Here is a 20,016-nt window from a genome sequence, read left to right on the forward strand (position 1 = left end):
TGAGTACAAAATTCTAGGATAGCTAATACACATAAGAGAGGCTGTCATGGGTTATTCAGCTGTAACTTTCACTAATGACACCTATGATTATTATGGTAATAAATATCACATATTTAATCATATAAGCAAGCTTCCCATTTCATAATTGCTTCATTTCTTTTTCCTGTTCTACTTAGAATTTTTAAAAACATGTAGCAAAATAACACTGACCTTCACTTTCCTTGTGTCTGAGCAGTTTTTGGTTTTTTTTTTTTAAGCAGTCATTTCAACTTTCTAAATAGCAAAACCTTTTTGATCCCTGCCACAGACTTGAGCTCTGCTCAGGCATAATCAGTACAGAAGGTATCATGAAAACAGCATAGGAAGGCCTGCTGAGGGCTCAGGGCCAGAGCAGAGACCTGTGTCTCGCTCAGAAATGTGTTAGAAGGTGAATGGGCACAAAGAGATGGGTTGTGTTATCAATCATGTACACTGAGTTTTGCTAGAAAATAATTTGCATCCATCTCTGAGTCAGACTGGTAAGGAGCTTTACAGCACATATATTTTCTGCACTTAAACTCCCATGAAACTTTCCCCTCTAGAGCTTGCATATCACTGTTATATTTTTGACTTCATCAGAAACTCAGCACTGAAATCAGCCACTGTCCTTAACCCAAACAGACTGCTCCATCTTCTGCCCCTGCAGACCGCCCGGCCACTCACCTTGGGCACTCCGTCCAGGATGCCTGCTCCTTTCATGTTGCTCCTGTGAACCAGCTCCTCCGAGCCCGGCGGCTGATATCTCTCACTTCAGAAGCGGTTACGCAATGTCACTGCATGCCTCTGGCTGGTTCTCAGAAACTGAATTCTGTGGAGCTATCTGACAGCACAGGAAATTGTCAGAATGGTTCTCCCAGAAGGCAGACTTTCTGGAAAGGAGGAGAAGAAAACAGGTAAAGGAGGGAAGACAAGAAATCAAGGTCACCCTCACTCCTCAATGCCTAACGTCTATGAGTAGAGACTGTCACACATTTGCTCTGAGAAACCGCAAAAGGGGAAAAAAATAGTCTTCTCCTTTATAGGGTGAAGTTCCTACTTTGAAAAGCTGAGTGCATGAACGCACAGCAGTCTCATTCCCTGTACGTCGCGGAACAACTCCTACTGGACAGACCAAACTTATTTCTCTGATTAGAGGCCGCCAGGACAAATTTCTGATAGTGGTCAGTGTTTCTCCTTTCTTACCCCGTAAAACTTGCCCTGCAACAGCCAGAGAAAATGAGTCCGGGGACAGGGGAGCAGTATCCAGGAGACCTCCTCCCACATCTTTCTGGGTCAGGCACACACTTCCCCCTGCTCCAAACCCCATTGCCCACCCCCTGGTCTTTGGTGCTGTCTCTGCAGCAAGGCTATGCTGAGCACTTGTCAATACAAGTATATTATCTCTCAAATCTCACCCGCCCACCATCTGAACTTGAAGCCACAATGCTAGTTCATCATGCAATTCAGTACAACTTGCTAAATTGTTCCACTTTCCTTGTGTGCGTGCGTGTTTAGTTGCTCAGTCATGTCCAATCGTTTGCAACTCTTTGAGCTGTAGCCCACCAGGCTCCTCAGTTCATGGGATGTCCCAGGCAAGAATACTGGAGAGGGTTGCCATTTCCTTCTCCAGGGGATCTTCCCCACCCAAGAATTGAACCTGAGTTTCCTGTGGCTCCTGCATTGCAGGCAGATTCTTTCCACTTTCCTTAAATTCAGACTAAATATCCAGAGAGGACCTACAGGGGCGCAAATGGCTTGCTAGGCATGTTGGCGTTTTTATTTCACGTAAACAAACCGGTGTCCATCCTTCCAGCCGGGCTCAGGTTCCGTCTCCAATGAGCTCTCTCTCTTCCCATCCCGTGATTACAGCACTTACTGCCTTGTCTGCTGGTTGTCCTCTCTGAGCATCAGGAAGGATTTATGGGTGGAAAGAGCTGACTGATTTCCAGTGGGAGACAATCTATATTCTAAACTGTTACCTTTGTTGGAACTTCCCTGGCCAAGTGGTTGACATGTTATAGATGAGAGCAAATAAGAGGGAAGGAACAAAGATCATACAGAACCGTCACAAAATGACTGAGCAACAAGCTCAAGGTGGAGATCCATAGAGAGGACAGAGACAGGAGAAGAGGGAATAATCTAGGAAAGGCTTCACATGGAAGGCAAGGTATGAGAAGCAGGGGCAGGTCATTGTAGAGCCTGGACTAACAGCTGTACCTGTTTATCTTTTACAGGTACATATCCTGTTTATCCTGTTTATCTTTGAGACAAATCGTTAAAATGGTACTACTGCAGGTGATATTTGTGAAGCAAAGGCCGCTACAAAATAGCAGATGATTTTAAATATGAATCTGGACATTTCTCTCAGGTGTACCCGTTTGCTCCTGCTTTCTTCTGCCTTTACCAGCATTCCTCTGTGTCGGTGACCTCGGGTCATGGAGCACCTTATAAGGAAGAGGCAAGCACTGTCCAGCTAAGGCTGAGGTTCGTGTTTTCAGAGAGGGAATTTATGAAACCAAACTCTGATGCCTCTTATGTATAGAAATGGAATGATGTTATGATTGCATTTTTAAAAGCCCTTATCTCTCAGAGATATACACTGAAATATTTACAGACAAAATTTGAAAATTCAAAATAATTCAAGGGGAAAGTGGATAGAGGTGATTAGCACAATACTGGCCATGCGCTGAAAATTGGGGAGTCTTGAGTCATGGATCATGTGGATTCATTACAGTACTGCTGATACTGAATTTTAAAAAGTAACAGCTTAATTAGCATATAATTCACATAGATCCCTCGGAGAAGGGAATGACAACCCACTCTAGTATTCTTGCCTGAAGAATTCCATGGACGGAGGAGCCTAATGGGCTACAGTCTATGGAATTGCAAGGGGTCGGACTTGACTGAAGCAACTGACACTTTCACTACTTGACTCTAACGTGCCACAGAAGTACAATTCAGTGTTTTTTTTTTAGTATATTCAGAGTTGTGCAACCATCACCACTATTTAATTTCAGAACTTCATCACCCCAATGAGAAAGACGATACCTATCAGCAATCACTCCTTTTTCTCCTCTCCACACTGGCAACCAGTTTTCTATTGTATTGAAAAAAAGTAGAAAGGCTGGACAAACTTGCTCAAATGATGAACAGATATAGACTCTGAACCCAAGTCTCCTGGAAAAGACAACAGATAGATTTCACGCCAATTCAAGTTTGGATGGTTCCCATCACCTTGGCAAATTCCAGACAGCAGTTCTTCCCAGTACTGAAGGGATGACCCTGAAGGTCCCTATACAGATTAAAATGCTGTCATTTGCATGTCTTTTTCAAGGAAAAACAGTCTGAACCAAAAAACAAAACTATTAGGATTTGACCCTAAAATTAAATACTCACCCCTGCATGGATATTCAGTGTGGTATTTTGTGAACGAGGGGCTTGACTTCTCAGACTCCTGTTTGATCAGCTATGATTTTTCTGAATGGAAAGCTGTAGACATTTTGCTGCAGTCCATTCATATTTACATTTTAACTTAACATTGCGAGAGTTGATTATTCTAGGAAATTGGGTTGTTTTCGCAATATCCCACAGACCAAAGGTTGAAACAGCTAGAATTAAGAGAACCAAGTGAGAGAGCTTCTAATAAGGTAATCTCCCCTCCTCTTAAGTAATGTGCTGCTAAGAACAGTATTTTTGTTGTTGTTGTTGTTATTTATTTGGATGTGCCGGGTCTTAGTTGAGGCACACAGGACCTTCGATCTTCATTGTGGCATGCCAGATCTTTAGCTGTGGCACGTGGGATCTAGTTTCCTGACCCGGGATCAAACCCAGGCCTCCTGCATTGACAGTGTGAAGTCTTAGCCACTGCACCACCAGCAAAGTCCCTGAGAACAGAATTTTGAGTTGAGTTTCTTTTCAGAACTTAGGGAGTCTGATCATTTTCATAACTCCTAACAAATATGCAGGAAGGCATATTGTTTTGTGTACTGAGCTCTTTTTCATATGCTTTTATATTGTTTTCGTGTGGACTTTTATCTGACATTTAAGTCCAGCCGAATACCAGACTCAGAATGTCCAGAGCATTAAAGTCCTGGCAGGACATTTCAGACTGTGCTGCTTTATTTTTTTAGAAGTCTTTATTGGTTTTGTTACGATATTGTTCTATGTTTTGGTTCTTTGCTCAGGAGGCATGAGGGATCCTAGCTCGTTGACCAGGGATCGAACCCGAACCCCCTGCATTGGGAGTCAAAGTCTTAACCACTGGACTGCCAGGGAATCCCCTGTGCTGCTTTGAAATCACCTGATTATCGAGCAGATTGTAACCTCAAGAAGGTAACTCAAAAGAGCTCCTTTGGTCAAAGTAGGATTTCATAAATTGCCAACAAATTCATCTAAAAACCCGAGTATAGGGATAATACAGGGAAGACTAAAATACTGAAGGTATTATAATTAGCGATAGCTCAGCTTACTAGCCTGAATTTTGATCCCAAGGTTGAGAGGAAAAAGGAATCAGAGCAAGACTTGAAAAACGCTACAGAGGAAACGCTACAGGTGGAAAAAGGTGTGTAAAGCTGGAGGGCAAGGCTGAATGCAGAAAATGATACCACGAGCCAGTAGTCATTATGGGGGTGCAACCAGGAAGGGAAGAAACAATTGGCCAGAAAATGACTGGGAAAGAGTCTTCATAGATGACAATACCTACTAAAGGGAAAAGGAAGACAAAGGCACAGGGCAAAGAGGTGCTGCTGCTGCTGCTGCTAAGTCACTTCAGTCGTGTCCGACTCTGTGCGACCCTATAGACGGCAGCCCACCAGGCTCCCCCATCCCTGGGATTCTCCAGGCAAGAACACTGGAGTGGATTGCCATTTCCTTCTCCAATGAATGAAAGGAAAAGTGAAAGTGAAGTCGCTCAGTCATGTCTGACTCTTAGCGACCCCATGGACTGCAGCCTACCAGGCTCCTCCATTCATGGGATTTTCCAGGCAAGAGTACTGGAGTGGGTTGCCATTGCCCTCTCCAGAAAAGAGGTATGAAAGGTACGAAAATGCTGAAAGTTTTTCTCAAGTTATTTTGTTGTTGTTGTTCAAATCTACTTGGTTACTTTTAAAGTCTCTTGATCCTTGACCCCATTTTATTGTTTTAGTTTTTCAGACGTATTCTACACAATACTTACCTATCACGCACCTGCTAATTCCACTGTGTGACTCGTTTCTGCCGATTCTCATCACCATGGCTGTTTCTCACACTCGAGAACACGTGATGATCTTTTTTAAAAGATTCATTTACTTGTATTTTTGGTTGCACCGGGTTTTCATTGTTGCGCATGGGCTTGCTCTGGTTGCAAGTGGGAGCCGCTCTCCAGCTGCGGTGTGTGGTCTTATCGCAGTGGTTTCTCCTGTGGAACACAGGCTCTAGGCACTTGGGCTTCAGTAGCTGTGATGTGCTCTAGGCACATGGGCTTAGTTGCCCCATGGCATGTGGGATCTCCCTGGACCAGGGATCGAACCCAAGTCTCCTCCATTGGCAGGCGGATTCCTTACCACTGAGACACCAGGGAAGCCCCTGAAAATGATTCTTAGAGTTTCTCTGGGACAAGTTATTGAGGCCTGGGGCTAAGATGTGCTCTTACGAAGAGCAGCAGTCCCCAACCTTTTTGGCATCAGGGATGGGTTTCATGGAAGACAATTTTTCTATGAACTGGGGTGGGGGTGGGGGGACGGTTTCAGGATGATTCAAGTGCATTACATTTATTGTACACTTTATTATTATTACATCAACTCCACCTCAGATCAGGCATTAGATCCTTGAGTTTGGGGACCCCAGCTGTATAGAGGTGCTAGCCTGACACTCCACTACCAGCTAGAGCTGCTTTAAATTCTCAGCTTGAAACGACAGAGGTTTTTCTAAACCACTAAGCGGTGTGACTTGCTCTAGCCTTGCTCAAGAAGCCAACAGCTTGTGGATGGGGGATTCTCAACAGCCTTCCCCTGTGTCAACACCACAGACCCTCTTCCACAAACCTGAGCCAGTGCTGTAGGTGGGATTCCTCTTTCTGAGGTGGGAATTTTGTCAACATCACCTTTTAGCTGGTGGGGGGAAGCACCTTTTGGGTTCTGGGTTTTCTTTCTGGGTCTTGATCAAAGTTCCTACCTTGTGACGACTCAACAGCTCAAGGAGTCTAGGCTAAAAGGGACTACCAAAGTCCGTGGTGTTACCAGCAGCAGTCACTATCAGTGCTCTGGATGTGGGCTGTGTGATGGGGTCTGCCTCAGGAACTCCCATACTCTCTTGCGAGCTCAGCTATCTACATAGTGATTAAAAACGAAATCTGTTCAGGTTTGTAGTGAGAGGGGTTCTTGGAGGATCCTGGCCCGCTATTTCTTTCAAAAGCAGAAGTTTCCCCCCAGAATTCAGTTGTCTTCTCCCTCCCCCAATTCTGTTTATATCATGATGTGTTTTTTAAAAAGGAGCTTCACTGATGGAAGTGCACGTTGGGGATGATTTTGATAAGCTCTCCAATCACAGAAAAGGAAACTATTGCCTGGAAGAGAAATGATTTCCCTTAAGTGAGATGAGACTTGGGATTCCCCCCAACAATCTCTTCTTTTGGGTGGTTCAGTGATAAGCAATCTGCCTGCCAATGCAGGAAACTTGGGTTTGATCCCTGGGTTGGGAAGATCCCCTGGAGAAGGAAATGGTAACCCACTCCAGTATTTTTGCCTGGAAAATCCCATGGACAGAGGAGCCTGGCGGACTACAGTCCATTGTGTCCCAAAGAGTTGGGCATGACTGAGCAACTGAGAATGCAGGCATGCACGCAAGGGAAACCAAAACTTAAAGACAAAAGGTAGATTTCTCTGAATGATCTAAAGGAACAGATTATACTCAAAATTTTAAACTCATAGAAGAGCAAAGATACACATCTACAGGTGGTTAAGTCTGGTTTCCAGAACAAAACACTAAAGAAACCGAGAGAAATATCAATCCAAACTCACAATGGCTATTGAAGACCTTACGTTGTAACACAGAAACATGCAAGAGAACACCCCCCAAAAAATGAACTAGCTTTAAATGATCATTATATATAAAAAGTTTATTTTAGAAATCACATATCTTTAAAAAAAATAACATTGAAGTTTTAAGTTCTGACCTTGACTGAATGGTTACTCACCCTCTGCATGTCAGGGTGCTCTGTGGTATAATTGACGATGTGAGGAAACCAAGTCCCTTTACACTAGTTCAAAACATGAATGTGAGTTTTAAAAGAAGAAAAATTTTAAAAAGAAGTTATTTTGGAAACACACATGGAAGCATCTTGATCTTGTAAACAGAAGTCCTGAAACTACAGACACACTGCTGAGACTATTCCAAAAGCTGAAAAAAAGTAGGCATTATCATTTCAATTCATGAACGTTAAAAAGGTTCAACGAACCAGTATCAAGAGTGTAGTGTGCTCATCCCAATGCATCTCAGAGAGAAGCAGCAGAAAAGTTAGACCTCGACTTTACCGTTTTGAAGGCTGAAAGTCGCAAAATGTCGGTAGTTTTCGTTGGTAATTTCTTGGGTAGAACTGGTTATCCTTTATTCTACTCAGCAGGTTTCTTTCAGTCTTATAAAAACGGCACCCACAGATGGCCAAGCTCAAATGTTGGAGAATCAAGACACAAAATAAATTTAAACTCACTATGGACCCAAAAATATAGCTCTTTGGAAACCTGAACTATAACCTGTGACTTAACATGAAAATGGTTTTATAAATCAAAGAGTTAAAATGATCCTTAAGGATGATGTCTAAAGCAGAAGTTTTAAACAGTAAACTTCAGAAGACTATAAATTAATTTCTATAACAAAAAACAATTAGTCTATTTAGTATCTTTATCAAATGATCCCAGATTGTGTTTCTAGGTACTCCTACTCAGATCATGAGGTATCTGTATTGGGGGATAATGATAAACCAGAATATCTATCTGGTAAGAGGAGCTCAGCACTCTCTGATGAGGCTAGAATTGAATCCAGAGAAGTATTGTCGCTATATAAAAAATTCTAAGAATAAGAAAACCTGTGATATTTGGTTAATTGCAAAAAAAAAAAAGGAAAAAAATTCTGAGAACACTGCTGATGGGTGCATCCAAGATGAGCAGTCATGGTGCATGCTGCAGGGAACTGAAAGCTGAGATTTAAAATCACATGAGGAGAAAGTCAACTGATAGAGATCATTCCTGATGATGAGCAACAGCTGACAGCAGTAGCCGGTTCACCTACTTTTGATTAGCTCGACTACACTGTCAATGTTTCCCATCAAAGGGTAACAAGGTCATCTTACTGAAGATAAGCGTTTTAGGTTGTGATAGGACTATGAGGGAAGTGTGCTGCGACACACACCTCCTGCGAACCTTCAGAAAAAGCTGGCCACTCATTTCACTGAAGTGAAACGTGTGTTGACAGTAACGTTGCAGATCTGAGCTTTATTATCAGAATGACGTCATTTTAGGATAGAATTGATAGATTTTCTAAAATGAACTTAATATGGCATAAAACTCTTGATTCTCAGAGCTGTATGCCTATATACCTGCCGAAATGTATTCTGGAAATATACAAGGAGGATGCAGAACAGGCACAGAAGCTGACAAAAATATCTGGATGCTCATTCCTCATGACAGATCCACGTGGGATCCAGAAAGCACTTTAATACCCTATCCTTCAAATGATCAAGAGTCTAGGGAAAGCCAGTCCTGTATTTACAAAACTGATGAAAATCACACTGTAATAATCAGTGAGTGCAGAACAACCGCACAGATCTGTGTTCCCAACTTTTTCCACCATGATTCTCCATCAAGGTAAAAAAAGATTCTTTCATACAAATCCCAGAAGGATGTAGAGGTGGCAGCACAACTGCCGGAGATGGAGCGATGACTTACTACTGAGGCTGGTGACGGACAAGGAGGGGGGTTGGTGGAGAGGAGGGCAGAGTCCTCCAGAAAAGAACCCTGTGGAGCGCAGGCAGCTCTAGTCCGTGGTTGACCGCCGGTACCAAAACCGTGCCCGGAAGTCATCGCTGCAGGTCATGAAGCCGGGGTTGGTGGGCGAGTGCACGATGCAGCGCACGATGTTGTTGTGGCCCAGCGAGAGCAGGTTCCGGCGCTCGGCCGTGCGCGAGTCCCAGCAGCACAGGCTGATGGTCCTCTCGTCGGGCAGCAGCACGTAGTCCTCCGTGTGGTTGAAGACAGCCTGCGTCCGGTGCACCTGCCGCCCGCTCAAGCCAGCACCTGTGCAGAGACCGAGAGGTTAGGGGCCTGGGTGCCAAGGCCAGCTTTCCAAGTTCACATCTAGAACTTAGACAACAGTTCTACTTTTGTTATTAGCTGGACTGATATAAACACAGTATTAATTGTTGAAGTAATACACATTTATTGTTCGATTTTGGAAACTCTTAAAAACATCTTAAAAAGAAAAAGAATATACAAGTGGTGCCACATTATCTAACTTCATGTTGGGTACACTTACTTCTCCATGCTTTCTTCCTAGCTGCAAAGTATCCCACTGTTTGGAAGCACCATTACTTAATGATCCTTTTCTTGCCACACATTTAGTTTGTATCCAATAGGGATACTGTGATAAACATCCTTGGTGGAGAAAACATTATTTCTTTGGGATTAAATGCCCAGCACTAGAAGCCCTGGGATGTATGAGCAGCCACTCTCCAGAAGGATGTTTTATGCTCTTTAATGACCATGAATAAAAAACCGTATTTTATGTTTAAAGTATTACATGAACTATTACCCCCCCGCCCCCAAAAATCTGATAACCTTACACCCAGGGTTAACATTTTGATGAGCAACTTTTCTAAATATCTCTGTGCACCGTACACTCATTTCTAATTTATGTAGTCAGAGCCTACTACATGTGGTGGAGACCTACAAAGAAGGGAATACAGCTCGATGGGTAAAAATACACACTGTGGTGTTGGATCTGGACTCAGTACTTATTCTGGACATGACCCTGAACAAATGACTTAACATTCCCCAGGCCTCATCTGTTCTGTGGGGATAATCAGAGTACCTGTCCTCAGGATGCTGTGGGGATTAAAAGGAGGTGTGATGTCCAGTCCACCTGGCAGGCTCAGTGTTCAACAAACATTACTATGAGTGTGTGTGCAAGCTTCCCAAGACTCTTCTAAAATTTCTAACAGTGGTTATAGCAGCTCAAAAATATATGTATATTTAAAATTTTGATATATGACACCAAGTTGCCCTTCAGAAATATTTTACCAATCGATATTCCTAACAGTATGTGATTTCCCAAAATGTTTACTGATACTAGATAATACCAATCTTTTAAGTTTCTAAAATCTAATGAGCAAGAAAAGGATACTTCCATTTTTGTTTCTTAGGTTTTTGGTGAAGTTGGCCATCTTTTCTTGGGTTCACTGACCAATATCTGACATGTTTATTACCTACGCTATGGATATTTTCTCTGAAGTCCAGCATTTTAATTTTGTTTACAGCGTTTTAAATTAACTTCTAATATCAAAATGTCTAATATTTACTTGATAGTTTTTCCTTCTCCTTCATTATTTCAAGAGCCCTTTGAATTCTAACTAAACATTAAAACTGGAAAAACAGATCCAAAAGTGCTGACATGAAGGGGTCTTAAACTGTGAATGAGGAAAAAGGGGAATTTGCATATAAATTCAGTATAATCTCATTTAAAAACCAAATCCAAATTCTCTAGCAAAACCAACCAATCAACCACATATAACCACAAAAATGTTCCAAACATTCCTAAAACAAAAATGACTCCTCCGCACTGCACCAGCTACAGTGGAAGCCGAGGAGGAAGCTGACTCTGGTCACCATGAGATAATCCTAAGGTAGGTTATGCTGCACCCTAGCGGCTCCCAGGTCACTAACTCTCCAATCTTCTCCACTTACTAGCACCCCAGGAGATCCCTTTTCTTATGAGTTTTAAGTTCTGGTCACAGTAGTTTCAGTGTGTGACACAAACAGCTCACAACAGAGGAAACTAGCTGGTTTTCTACCAAACAGCCTTTTGATGCTACGAGGATCAAAAGGATGAAACACAATATTTTAACACTTACTATCAAGTAATTAAATCTGAACACTGACTGTTAGGGATAGGATCCATTTAAATGGATCTCGTAAAAAGAGCTCTGGCACAACTGTTACAACCAGAGACCAATGTGAATTAATCAGAGAATCAGACTAACATCATCGCGTATTTATATAGGTCCAGAACACTTGGGGGAGAAGGCAATGGCACCCCATTCCAGTACTCTTGCCTGGAAAATCCCATGGATGGAGGAGCCTGGTAGGCTGCAGTCCATGGGGTCGCTAAGAGTCAGACATGACTGAGCAACTTCACTTTCACTTTTCACTTTCATGCATTGGAGAAGGAAATGGCAACCCACTCCAGTGTTCTTGCCTGGAGAATCCCAGGGACGGGGGAGCCTGGTGGGCTGCCGTCTATGGGGTCGCACAGAGTCGGACACGACTGAAGTGACTTAGCAGAACACTTGGGGTTTCTTCCGGGGGCTCCCTCTCTTCAGGCACAAGGCAAGATCTTCTCTCTCACTCACTGAGGGTTTTCTCTGCACTATGTTCATGTTTTTGTGGGCAACAGGCAGGCCATGGGTATACAAATGAACCTCCAAACTCTAAAGTGTTACTTGCATGGAATCAGATCTAATTTTAGCTGTTAACATACTGAGATGAGCCAAGTTAAGAAACCGTGGCTTCTACTTCCAACTCTGCCTCTTGTTTGATTCACATGGATTTATTGTGTGGATCTGTTTCGAGTTCTGGAAACTAAAACAGCTCAGAAACATGAACTGATACCAACCTCTTACATACCTGTGTATCTGACCAGCGTTCGTCCTGTTGATATTTCCCAAAGTTTAGCTACAGAGTCTTTTCCACTTGACAGAATGTATTTAGAATTTTTCGAAAAGATGGCAGAACAAACTTCCGCGCCATCATGTGCTTTCTCGAACGTTGTGATGCACCGATTTGAGACGCCATCCCATAATTTGATGCAGCCATCCTTGCTACCAGTCACGTACATATTGGCACTAGGATTGTAATTCACTGAACATATGGCATCAGTGTGCTGATCTTGAGGGTTGCAAGAGACAAAGCACTGAAATGTGTTGATGTCGTAAAGTCGAAGTGTCGGATGCTGAGTCCCCACAAGTATAAAGTCTCCAGAAGGATGAAAGGAGATGGAGCGTAACATTTCAGCCTCCTGTCAGGAGTGGGGGTGGGAGGCGGGGTGGGGTGGGGAGAGAAACCACTATTAAATCTAGAGGAAATGCACAGAATATCTGGCCAATGCAGAGAATCCATAAAACAATGACCAGATATTACACAGGCACGAGAAGAACAACGAACTTAATGAGAGAATCATTTAAACGAAGATTTCCGAAACTATTTACTGGTGAGATTATTCCAAAGAACACAGAAGTGAGCTTCATTATTTTCAAATAAACAATGGGTGAACTCAAAATGGAATATTATCATTCTATGATACATTTGTGGAGCTTCCCTGGTGACTGAGACCATAAAGAATCTGCCTGCGACGCAGGAGACCCATGTTCAATCCCTGGGTTGGAAGATCTCCTAAAGAAGGGAATGGCAACCTACTCCAGCACTCTTGCCTAGAGAATTCCATGGACAGAGGACCCTAACGGGTTATATTTACAATCCATGGGGTTGCAAAGAAATGGACATGACTGAGAGACTAACACACACACACGATACCTTCATATACAAGTAGTGAATAAACAACTGTACTTTAAGAATAGCTCCTTAGGACTTCCCCAGCAGACCAGTGGTTAAGACTCTGTGCTTCCACTCCAGGGGGCACAGATCTGATCCCTGGTCAGGGAACTAAGGCAATGGCACCCCACTCCAGTACTCTTGCCTGGAAAATCCCACAGACGGAGGAGCCTGGTAGGCTGCAGTCCATGGGGTCGCTAAGAGTTGGACACAACTGAGCAACTTCACTTTCACACATTGGAGAGGGAAATGGCAACCCACTCCAGTGTTCTTGCCTGGAGAATCCCAGGGACGGGGGAGCCTAGTGGGCTGCCATCTATGGGGTCGCACAGAGTCGGACACGACTGAAGTGACTTAGCAGCAGCAGCAGGGAACTAAGATCCGCCCCCAAAGAATAGCTTCTTTGTCCCAGGGCTCCAAATATTGAGGTAGAAGCCACTACTAAAACACCAGAAGGTCTGAACTGCGTATTCAGAATAAGGCAACCCAATGTTGCTTTTTCAGCAAATACCTGAGTGTCTCAACTAAATAATTTTGTAATTCCCGTAAGCTACACTGTAGAGAAGTTGGTTATGTTTTGCCTTTAAGCAAGAATCTGCAACCTTTGAAGAGTGATGTGAGTTCTGAACCATCTCTCTCACCACAAGCTGTCCTGAGTGGCCAGAGGAAGCTGGCGCCTGACAGCACGAGCGCCGTGCCACCTGGGGCAGGCAATGCATCCTCCTTGTTGTTTACAGGACGACCACTGAGACAACTTTTAGAAAGAGAAGAGTCACACATCCGCTCACTGTATTTAAGAAAAAAAAAAAAGAAGCTCCTTTCCAAACATTCCTCACCTGGATGTATTTGAAGGCTCTTTTTGCAGACGGTTTGGAATAATCAAATAATTTAAGAGTATAATCCCTTGAACCAGAGGCGAGGATCTGTTCTGTTGGGTGGAAGGCAAGACACGTGACTTCATCCACGTGGTCGTAAAGAGTTCGAATCACTGGGTGGTTTTCCATGTTCTGCTGTGCAGTCTCGTTCATCATGACCTAGGCCAACAAGGAGAGAAGAGAAACTCTAAGTGTACTCACTCTCGTTCTTCCAAGAAGGGACAACAGAAGATAAACAGTAAGATGTGACTGGGATCTTCACCTCAATCGGCATGGCACTTTTGGCCAGCATTCTTTCTGTGTCTAGGATTTTTATGGACGCGTCAGCAGATCCAGTAGCTATTAGCTGCCCATCTCTACTATAGGTAGCTACGCGACAGGGTCCTTTGTGGGACGTGACGTAGCAGGTTTCGTACTCTGATGCTTCTGGGGACATAGTCTGGACATCTGCATCAAATTCCAGGTCAATTCCTGTGCCAGGGGCAACTGTGTCTGACCGACCAATTGCATACTGAACTGCAGTGTCGTCATTTTCCATTCCTGAAAGCAGTAAAAATGAAGGGCATGGAAAAACATTATTTTAAAAGGACAAGGCAAAGTTCTCTTTCCAAACTGGGAATGCTGTTTGCCAATGTCACTGTATTAGTTCTTCGAGCCGCATGACACTTAATACTGTACAGAATTACTTATGTTGAGCTGGGGGCACACACAGTGACAAAACTGTGAGACAATATGGGCTGTGGGAAGTTAGGCTCCACTAGGTGAAGTCCTCTCCCCAGATACTTGCCTCTGAAATGTTCTACTCTAACCACAACTATATAAGCTGAAAAAAAGCACTTCTGTAGTTAAATAGCTCACTTTTTCCTGTTCTGAATTTTAATATTTTGAATGTCGAGATCTATCATTAGCAGCTTTGAAGCTCATTAAATCAGACATAGTGTTAGTAGTAGCACTAGTGAAACATCTTTGAAAAAGTGTTAAGCTATGAATAAAGTCAATCAAGAATATTCATTTTGAATTGAAAAATAACTTGACATTGTACAAACAAGGTTGATTAGTATAGAAAAAATCAGAAATGCAGATGAACAAAAAAATAAACATAATCTTGTATGACATATCACCCAGAGATAATTACTGCTAACATGGTGATATGAATTCTTCTCAGCCTTTCTCCACGCACATGGTTGTTTCATTTCTTAAAACAAAAATAAAACCACACCATATAACATGCTGGAACTTACTTGGTCATTTAACCATACAGAACAAACACCTGGTCAGTGTAATAAATGTTCATCCACATCACACTGTTGGACCCAATTTTATGGATCCAAGAACCTTTATAACCAATTCCATACTGCTGGGCATTTCAGTGGAAATCATTCTATTTCCCAAGGCTAATCTCACAATTTACATTGCCAAGTCAAAGGGTACAAACATGTATGGTAATTCTTATTGCTTCCTATGACACAGGCAAGCACCAGGATACACTGTTGAATAAGACAAGGTTCAAGGTTTTTATTAAACTTTCAGTTTTCTGGTGGGTGGTAGGATTGTGAGGGAAACGACAGTTCTAAACAATAAAGCGAAGTTCAGACAGTGATCCTATAACGAGGGAAATAGGACTGTTGTTTCAGAGCAAATGGGGAAATATGGGGAAGATGTTCAAGTTATTTTAGAAGAGATGAGGAAGACTCTGAGATGACATTTGAGTTGAGATTTGAAGCAATAATAAATAGAATAGCAGAAAGCACCAGATAATTTGTATAAAAATCCAGAGCCTAGAAAGAATCAGCTCAAAACCTTCACAATCTGGACTTTGTTTACTCCTCCAGTATCTAGCACTGTACTTGATACATACTAGCACTAAAACGAAAGGGCAATCATCTTGAAAAACATCTGAACTGTCATGGGCTCAATGAAGAACTTGCATTCACAAGTTACCAAGTTTGATGAGATGCAGGAGCTGCTCCGAGGGTGCACACACAGACTGAGGCTTGATTTCATTGATGAGGCCATTGGCGATGCTGATATAGCCATCGTAGAGCAGCTGGCTAATGATCAGCTTGTAGAGCTGCTGGCGGTCCTTCAAGCCCACTTTGGTTCTGTACATCTTGGAGAAGGGGAAGATAATTTTTCTGCCAGCTGTAAGAAGAGAAAACAGGTGACAATGAAGGGCAAAAGCAGGAGTAAACCACAGAAGCAACACAGGAATCTGGTCAGACTTTTCAGGGTTTAAATCCCAGCTCTACCAGCATTCTCTTTGGTTGGCAACTATGTTTCTCTGAGATCAGGGGCCTCAGCTCTCAAAAGGCAGGGAAGGTTAAACATGATAGGGCATGTAGATTCTTTTGTGCACAGTGGTATACAAACAGCTCAAAATATGTCAGACAACATTTACAACTAAATCTCTCTTCATCATTGTTTCTTTGCCAAATTAGCCACCTGTGACTTTAATTTTTCACTGCAATCCCCAGAATCTTCCATTTCTTCTGCTAATAAAACACTGGTAATGTTGTAATAGCTAAGAGAGCTGCTATTGTAGGATGCCCAGACATTACTGTTTCCACCAGCCTAAGCTGTTACATTTACTAAGGTCAGTTATGGTTATTCTTAAAACATCTTTTAAGACAATGGAGCTTATTATGTTACATAATTTAATTACACAGTAAATCAAAACATAAGGGCAAAAAAGCTATCATGTAATGAAAACTAAGTCAAGTTGAATGCTTTGGAAAGCATTGCTTAATAAAATATTTGCGAACAGGATATGACGAAAACAACTACTTTAAAAAATGGAAAAATTGGAAGGACTGTGCACTTTGATTTACAAGTTCTCAATCTCAGAAAGCAAAAGAGAAAATTGTAAATAATTGTTGGCTTTTGAGTTTATGGGGGAAAAAAAAACAGAACTCCAACTGGTGAACATGATTAGATAATCTGATTACAAAAATCAACGTCTGTACATGTGTAGGTCTGTACAGACACCAGAGATGGGAAACAACAATAAAGAATAAGTCATCGGCAGACAGGTGGCTGTGGCAGAGAAGAAAACTGAAAGACAGACCACAGGAGAGAGAATATAAGAAGGGTGGTCAGCGGTCTATTAACACCAGTACCTCCTGGTACTGCTGCACTACACAGGGGTAATTCTGAAAGTGGGAGATTGTAGTAAAGGGGTGGGGAACAATGTCTTTAACTACACAATGCCCTCTGGAGAATTACTGAGGCTACTGATCATAAGAACAGTTAACATTTACTGGGTGCTGACCAGGTTTCATCTCAAACCTCGACCACATCCTGTGAAAGAGGTCCAGTAATCTTGTTTACAGGTGAGGAGCAGATATAACCTGCCCAAGGTCTCAGAACTGGAAGGAATCAGGATTGGAATGTAGGTGGTTTGACTCTAGAGACTGTGTTGTTACTAACCACTGCTGGTACAATTCCTTAAAACCTTAATGATATTAATAAAGCTAGCTAAAATTCATTAGACTTTCAGTATAGCATATAACGAGGTGGCACAGTGGTAAGGAACCCACCTGCCAGGTTGGATCCCGGAGTCGGGAAGATCCCCTAGAAGAGGAAATGGCAACCCACTCCAGTACTCCTGCCTGGGAAATCCCACTGACAGAGGAGCCTGGCAGGCTACAGTCCATGGGGTCACAAGAGTCAGACGTGACTTGAGCATGCACGCCAAGCCACAGTACATAATACACATGGTGTAAGCAACAAATATGCATACCTCATTCAACCCTCATTTAATCTCATTTTCAGTTCAGTTCAGACACTCAGTCGTGTCCGACTCTGCAACCCCATGAATTGCAGCACGCCAGGCCTTCCTGTCCATCACCAACTCCCGGAGTTCACTCAGATTCACATTCATCGAGTCAGTGATGCCATCCAGCCATCTCATTCTCTGTCGTCCTCTTCTCCTCCTGCCCCCAATCCCTCCCAGCATCAAGGTCTTTTCCAATGAGTCAATTCTTCGCATGAGGTGGCTAAAGTATTGGAGTTTCAGCTTTAGCATCATTCCTTCCAATGAACACCCAGGACTGATCTCCTTGCAGTCCAAGGGACTCTCAAGAGTCTTCTCCAACACCACAGTTCAAAAGCATCAATTGTTTGGTGCTCAGCTTTCTTCACCGTCCAACTCTCACATCCATACATGACTACTGGAAAAACCATAGCCTTGACTAGACGGACTTTAGTCGGCAAAGTAATGTCTCTGCTTTTGAACATGTTATCTAGGTTGGTCATAACTTTTCTTCCAAGGAGTAAGCGTCTTTTAATTTCATGGCTGCACTCACCATCTGCAGTGATTTTGGAGCCCCCAAAAATAAAGTCTGACACTGTTTCCACTGTTTCCCCATCTATTTCCCATGAAGTGATGGGACCGGATGCCATGATCTTCGTTTTCTGAATGTTGAGCTTTAAGGCAACTTTTTCACTCTTCATATACATTAAATAAGCAGGGTGACAATATACAGCCTTGACGTACTCCTTTTCCTATTTGGAACCAGTCTGTTGTTCCATGTCCAGTTCTAACTGTTGCTTTCTGACCTGCATACACATTTCTCAAGAGGCAGGTTAGGTGGTCTGGTATTCCCATCTCTCTCAGAATTTTCCAGTTTATTATGATCTGCACAGTCAAAGGCTTTGGCATAGTCAATAAAGCAGAAATAGATGTTTTTCTGGAACTCTCTTTCTTTTTCCATGATCCAGTGGATGTTGGCAATTTGATCTCTGGTTCCTCTGCCTTCTCTAAAACCAGCTGGAACATCAGGAAGTTCACGGTTCAAGTATTGCTGAAGCCTGGCTTGGAGAATTTTGAGCATTACTTTACTAGCATGTGAGATGAGTGCAATTGTGCGGTAGTTTGAGCATTCTTTGGCATTGCCTTTCTTTGGGATTGGAATGAATGGAATCTCATTTTACAGGTGGGCAACTGGAGGCCCAGAAAAGTTAACTCACCCAGGATTCAAGAGGTTGTAAACGGCCGAGCCTGGATCCTAACCCAGAGCCTGTGCTCCTACTGTGCTGCGCTGATGGAGGTTGAGCAAATACATGTAAATCCATGCTTGTGTAAACACTAGGACACAACAGAGAAGGTGAAGCCGCTCAAAGAAATCAGTGAACACTGCAAGGATAATGTGGCTTTGTCATCCTGTCTCTTATGTTAGGCGCATCAACCGGCGTACCAAGAGATTAAAAAAGAAAAGAGAGGACGAACTCCGCTTAACTCCCATAGAACGTTCGCTCGCTGGGCTAGTAAGCAGGTAATAATCATCCCCAAATTGGCAGATGAAGGGGCTACAGCCCGCGGGCAGGAAGAGCCCAGTGCAGAACAAGTTGTACCAGGAGCTGGAAGGACCAGGGCGAGAACACAGACGCCCTCTCACCGAACGCTCCGCTATGACCCCGACCTAGAGGCCAACGAAGCATGGAAGGGAGAGTGTGAGCAAGGCCATTAAGGAAAAGGAGGGACTGTGCAGGCCGAGCCCAGTAACTCAGGGCGCACGCCACCCCGCTCACTAATGACCCTTCCCGCCCCGCCCTGGTCCTCCCGATGGTTCCCCAAGGGTCCCAGCCGACCGCACCAGCACTCTCCACGCAACCCTGGCTCCCCATACCCGCTGGTCCCGCTCTCTCGGTCTCCCGCTCTCTCCTGGAAAAATGGAGGCGCGAATCCTGCCCGATCAATCGCTCCGTGCGCACGTTCATTGCGCACGCGCAAAGGGCGTCGCGCCGAACGCTGCGCTATCGATCCGCACCCCTCAACTTGCTCCTACCCTTCTCGCCATCTTACTTAGGGGCACGACCGAAAGACTCTCACCTCCTTCAACTTTATCTACTCCGCGACAACCCTGACGCCAAGGAACTGTTGCTTTACGGACAAATGTCAGATCCAGAGAATACCGCGGGCGCTAGAACGGCCACGGGTGTGTCGGGCCGTTGGCTCCACCACTTCCGGGGCTTTACGGAGCAAATGCGCCTGCGCGCCTTCTCCTCCGGCCTGTGACACAAGCTGTAGAGTTGGCTTGGAACCAATGAAAAGGCAGCGCCTCTCTATCCCCGACCAATCAGCATTCGGAATAGAGAGGTTAACTCCTATTTAAAATGAAGACTTTGAATCTTAACGGCTGAGCTCTCGGGAGGACTTGGTTTCTTTGGATCGGAGGTGGGAGTCCACAGGTGCGTAGACCTGGGGCATCTCTCTGGGGCTGGCGGGCTGGCTGGCAGGCGGGCGGGCGGGCGGACGGACCGAGGGTGGCCTTCGCGGGTTGGTGGGAGGGAAGCGGTCTTGGGGATCGCTGGGTCAACGAGGGGTGGTC

General features: G+C 43.8%; 2 protein-coding genes across 3 annotated transcripts in view; both read right to left on the reverse strand.

Annotated features, from left to right (window-relative positions):
- The window catches only part of CASS4 (Cas scaffold protein family member 4), a 34,987-nt gene extending 33,203 nt beyond the window's left edge, over positions 1-1,784 (reverse strand). Inside the window, exons 1-2 of the mRNA XM_052650441.1 lie at positions 1,759-1,784; positions 703-787 (exon numbers count right to left, since the gene is read on the reverse strand). Coding sequence (XP_052506401.1) covers positions 703-787; positions 1,759-1,784 — 111 coding nt within the window. The remainder of the gene's footprint in view (positions 1-702; positions 788-1,758) is intronic.
- A 6,904-nt stretch (positions 1,785-8,688) lies between these two features.
- Positions 8,689-19,589, reverse strand: CSTF1 (cleavage stimulation factor subunit 1). 2 transcript variants are annotated; one of them, XM_052651114.1, is made up of 6 exons: positions 19,518-19,589; positions 15,629-15,829; positions 13,950-14,227; positions 13,649-13,846; positions 11,889-12,279; positions 8,689-9,284 (listed from the first exon to the last, which is right to left on the reverse strand). In XM_052651114.1, exons 2-6 carry the CDS (start codon positions 15,795-15,797, stop codon positions 9,025-9,027), a joined length of 1,296 nt encoding a protein of 431 aa, XP_052507074.1. In that variant the 5' UTR covers positions 15,798-15,829; positions 19,518-19,589; the 3' UTR covers positions 8,689-9,024. The 2 variants fall into 2 exon arrangements, with proteins under 2 accessions (XP_052507074.1, XP_052507073.1); XM_052651113.1 differs by lacking the exon at positions 19,518-19,589 and adding an exon at positions 19,315-19,405.
- Positions 19,590-20,016: the final 427 nt, after the last annotated feature.

This window comes from Budorcas taxicolor, chromosome 13 (assembly GCF_023091745.1).
Source record: "Budorcas taxicolor isolate Tak-1 chromosome 13, Takin1.1, whole genome shotgun sequence".
NCBI lineage: Eukaryota > Metazoa > Chordata > Mammalia > Artiodactyla > Bovidae > Budorcas > Budorcas taxicolor.

What these genes read in the sequence shown, in the direction of transcription:
- CSTF1 (XM_052651113.1), bottom strand. Translation starts at nt 19,405, where the DNA reads ATGAACGTGCGCACGGAGCGATTGATCGGGCAGGATTCGCGCCTCCAT. An exon ending in GAGCCTTCAAATACATCCAG is followed by an intron (nt 12,280 to 13,648) that starts GTGAGGAATGTT and finishes CACTCCTGACAG; the next exon opens with GAGGCTGAAATGTTACGCTC. An exon ending in AACGCTGGTCAGATACACAG is followed by an intron (nt 9,285 to 11,888) that starts GTATGTAAGAGG and finishes GTCTCTGCACAG; the next exon opens with GTGCTGGCTTGAGCGGGCGG.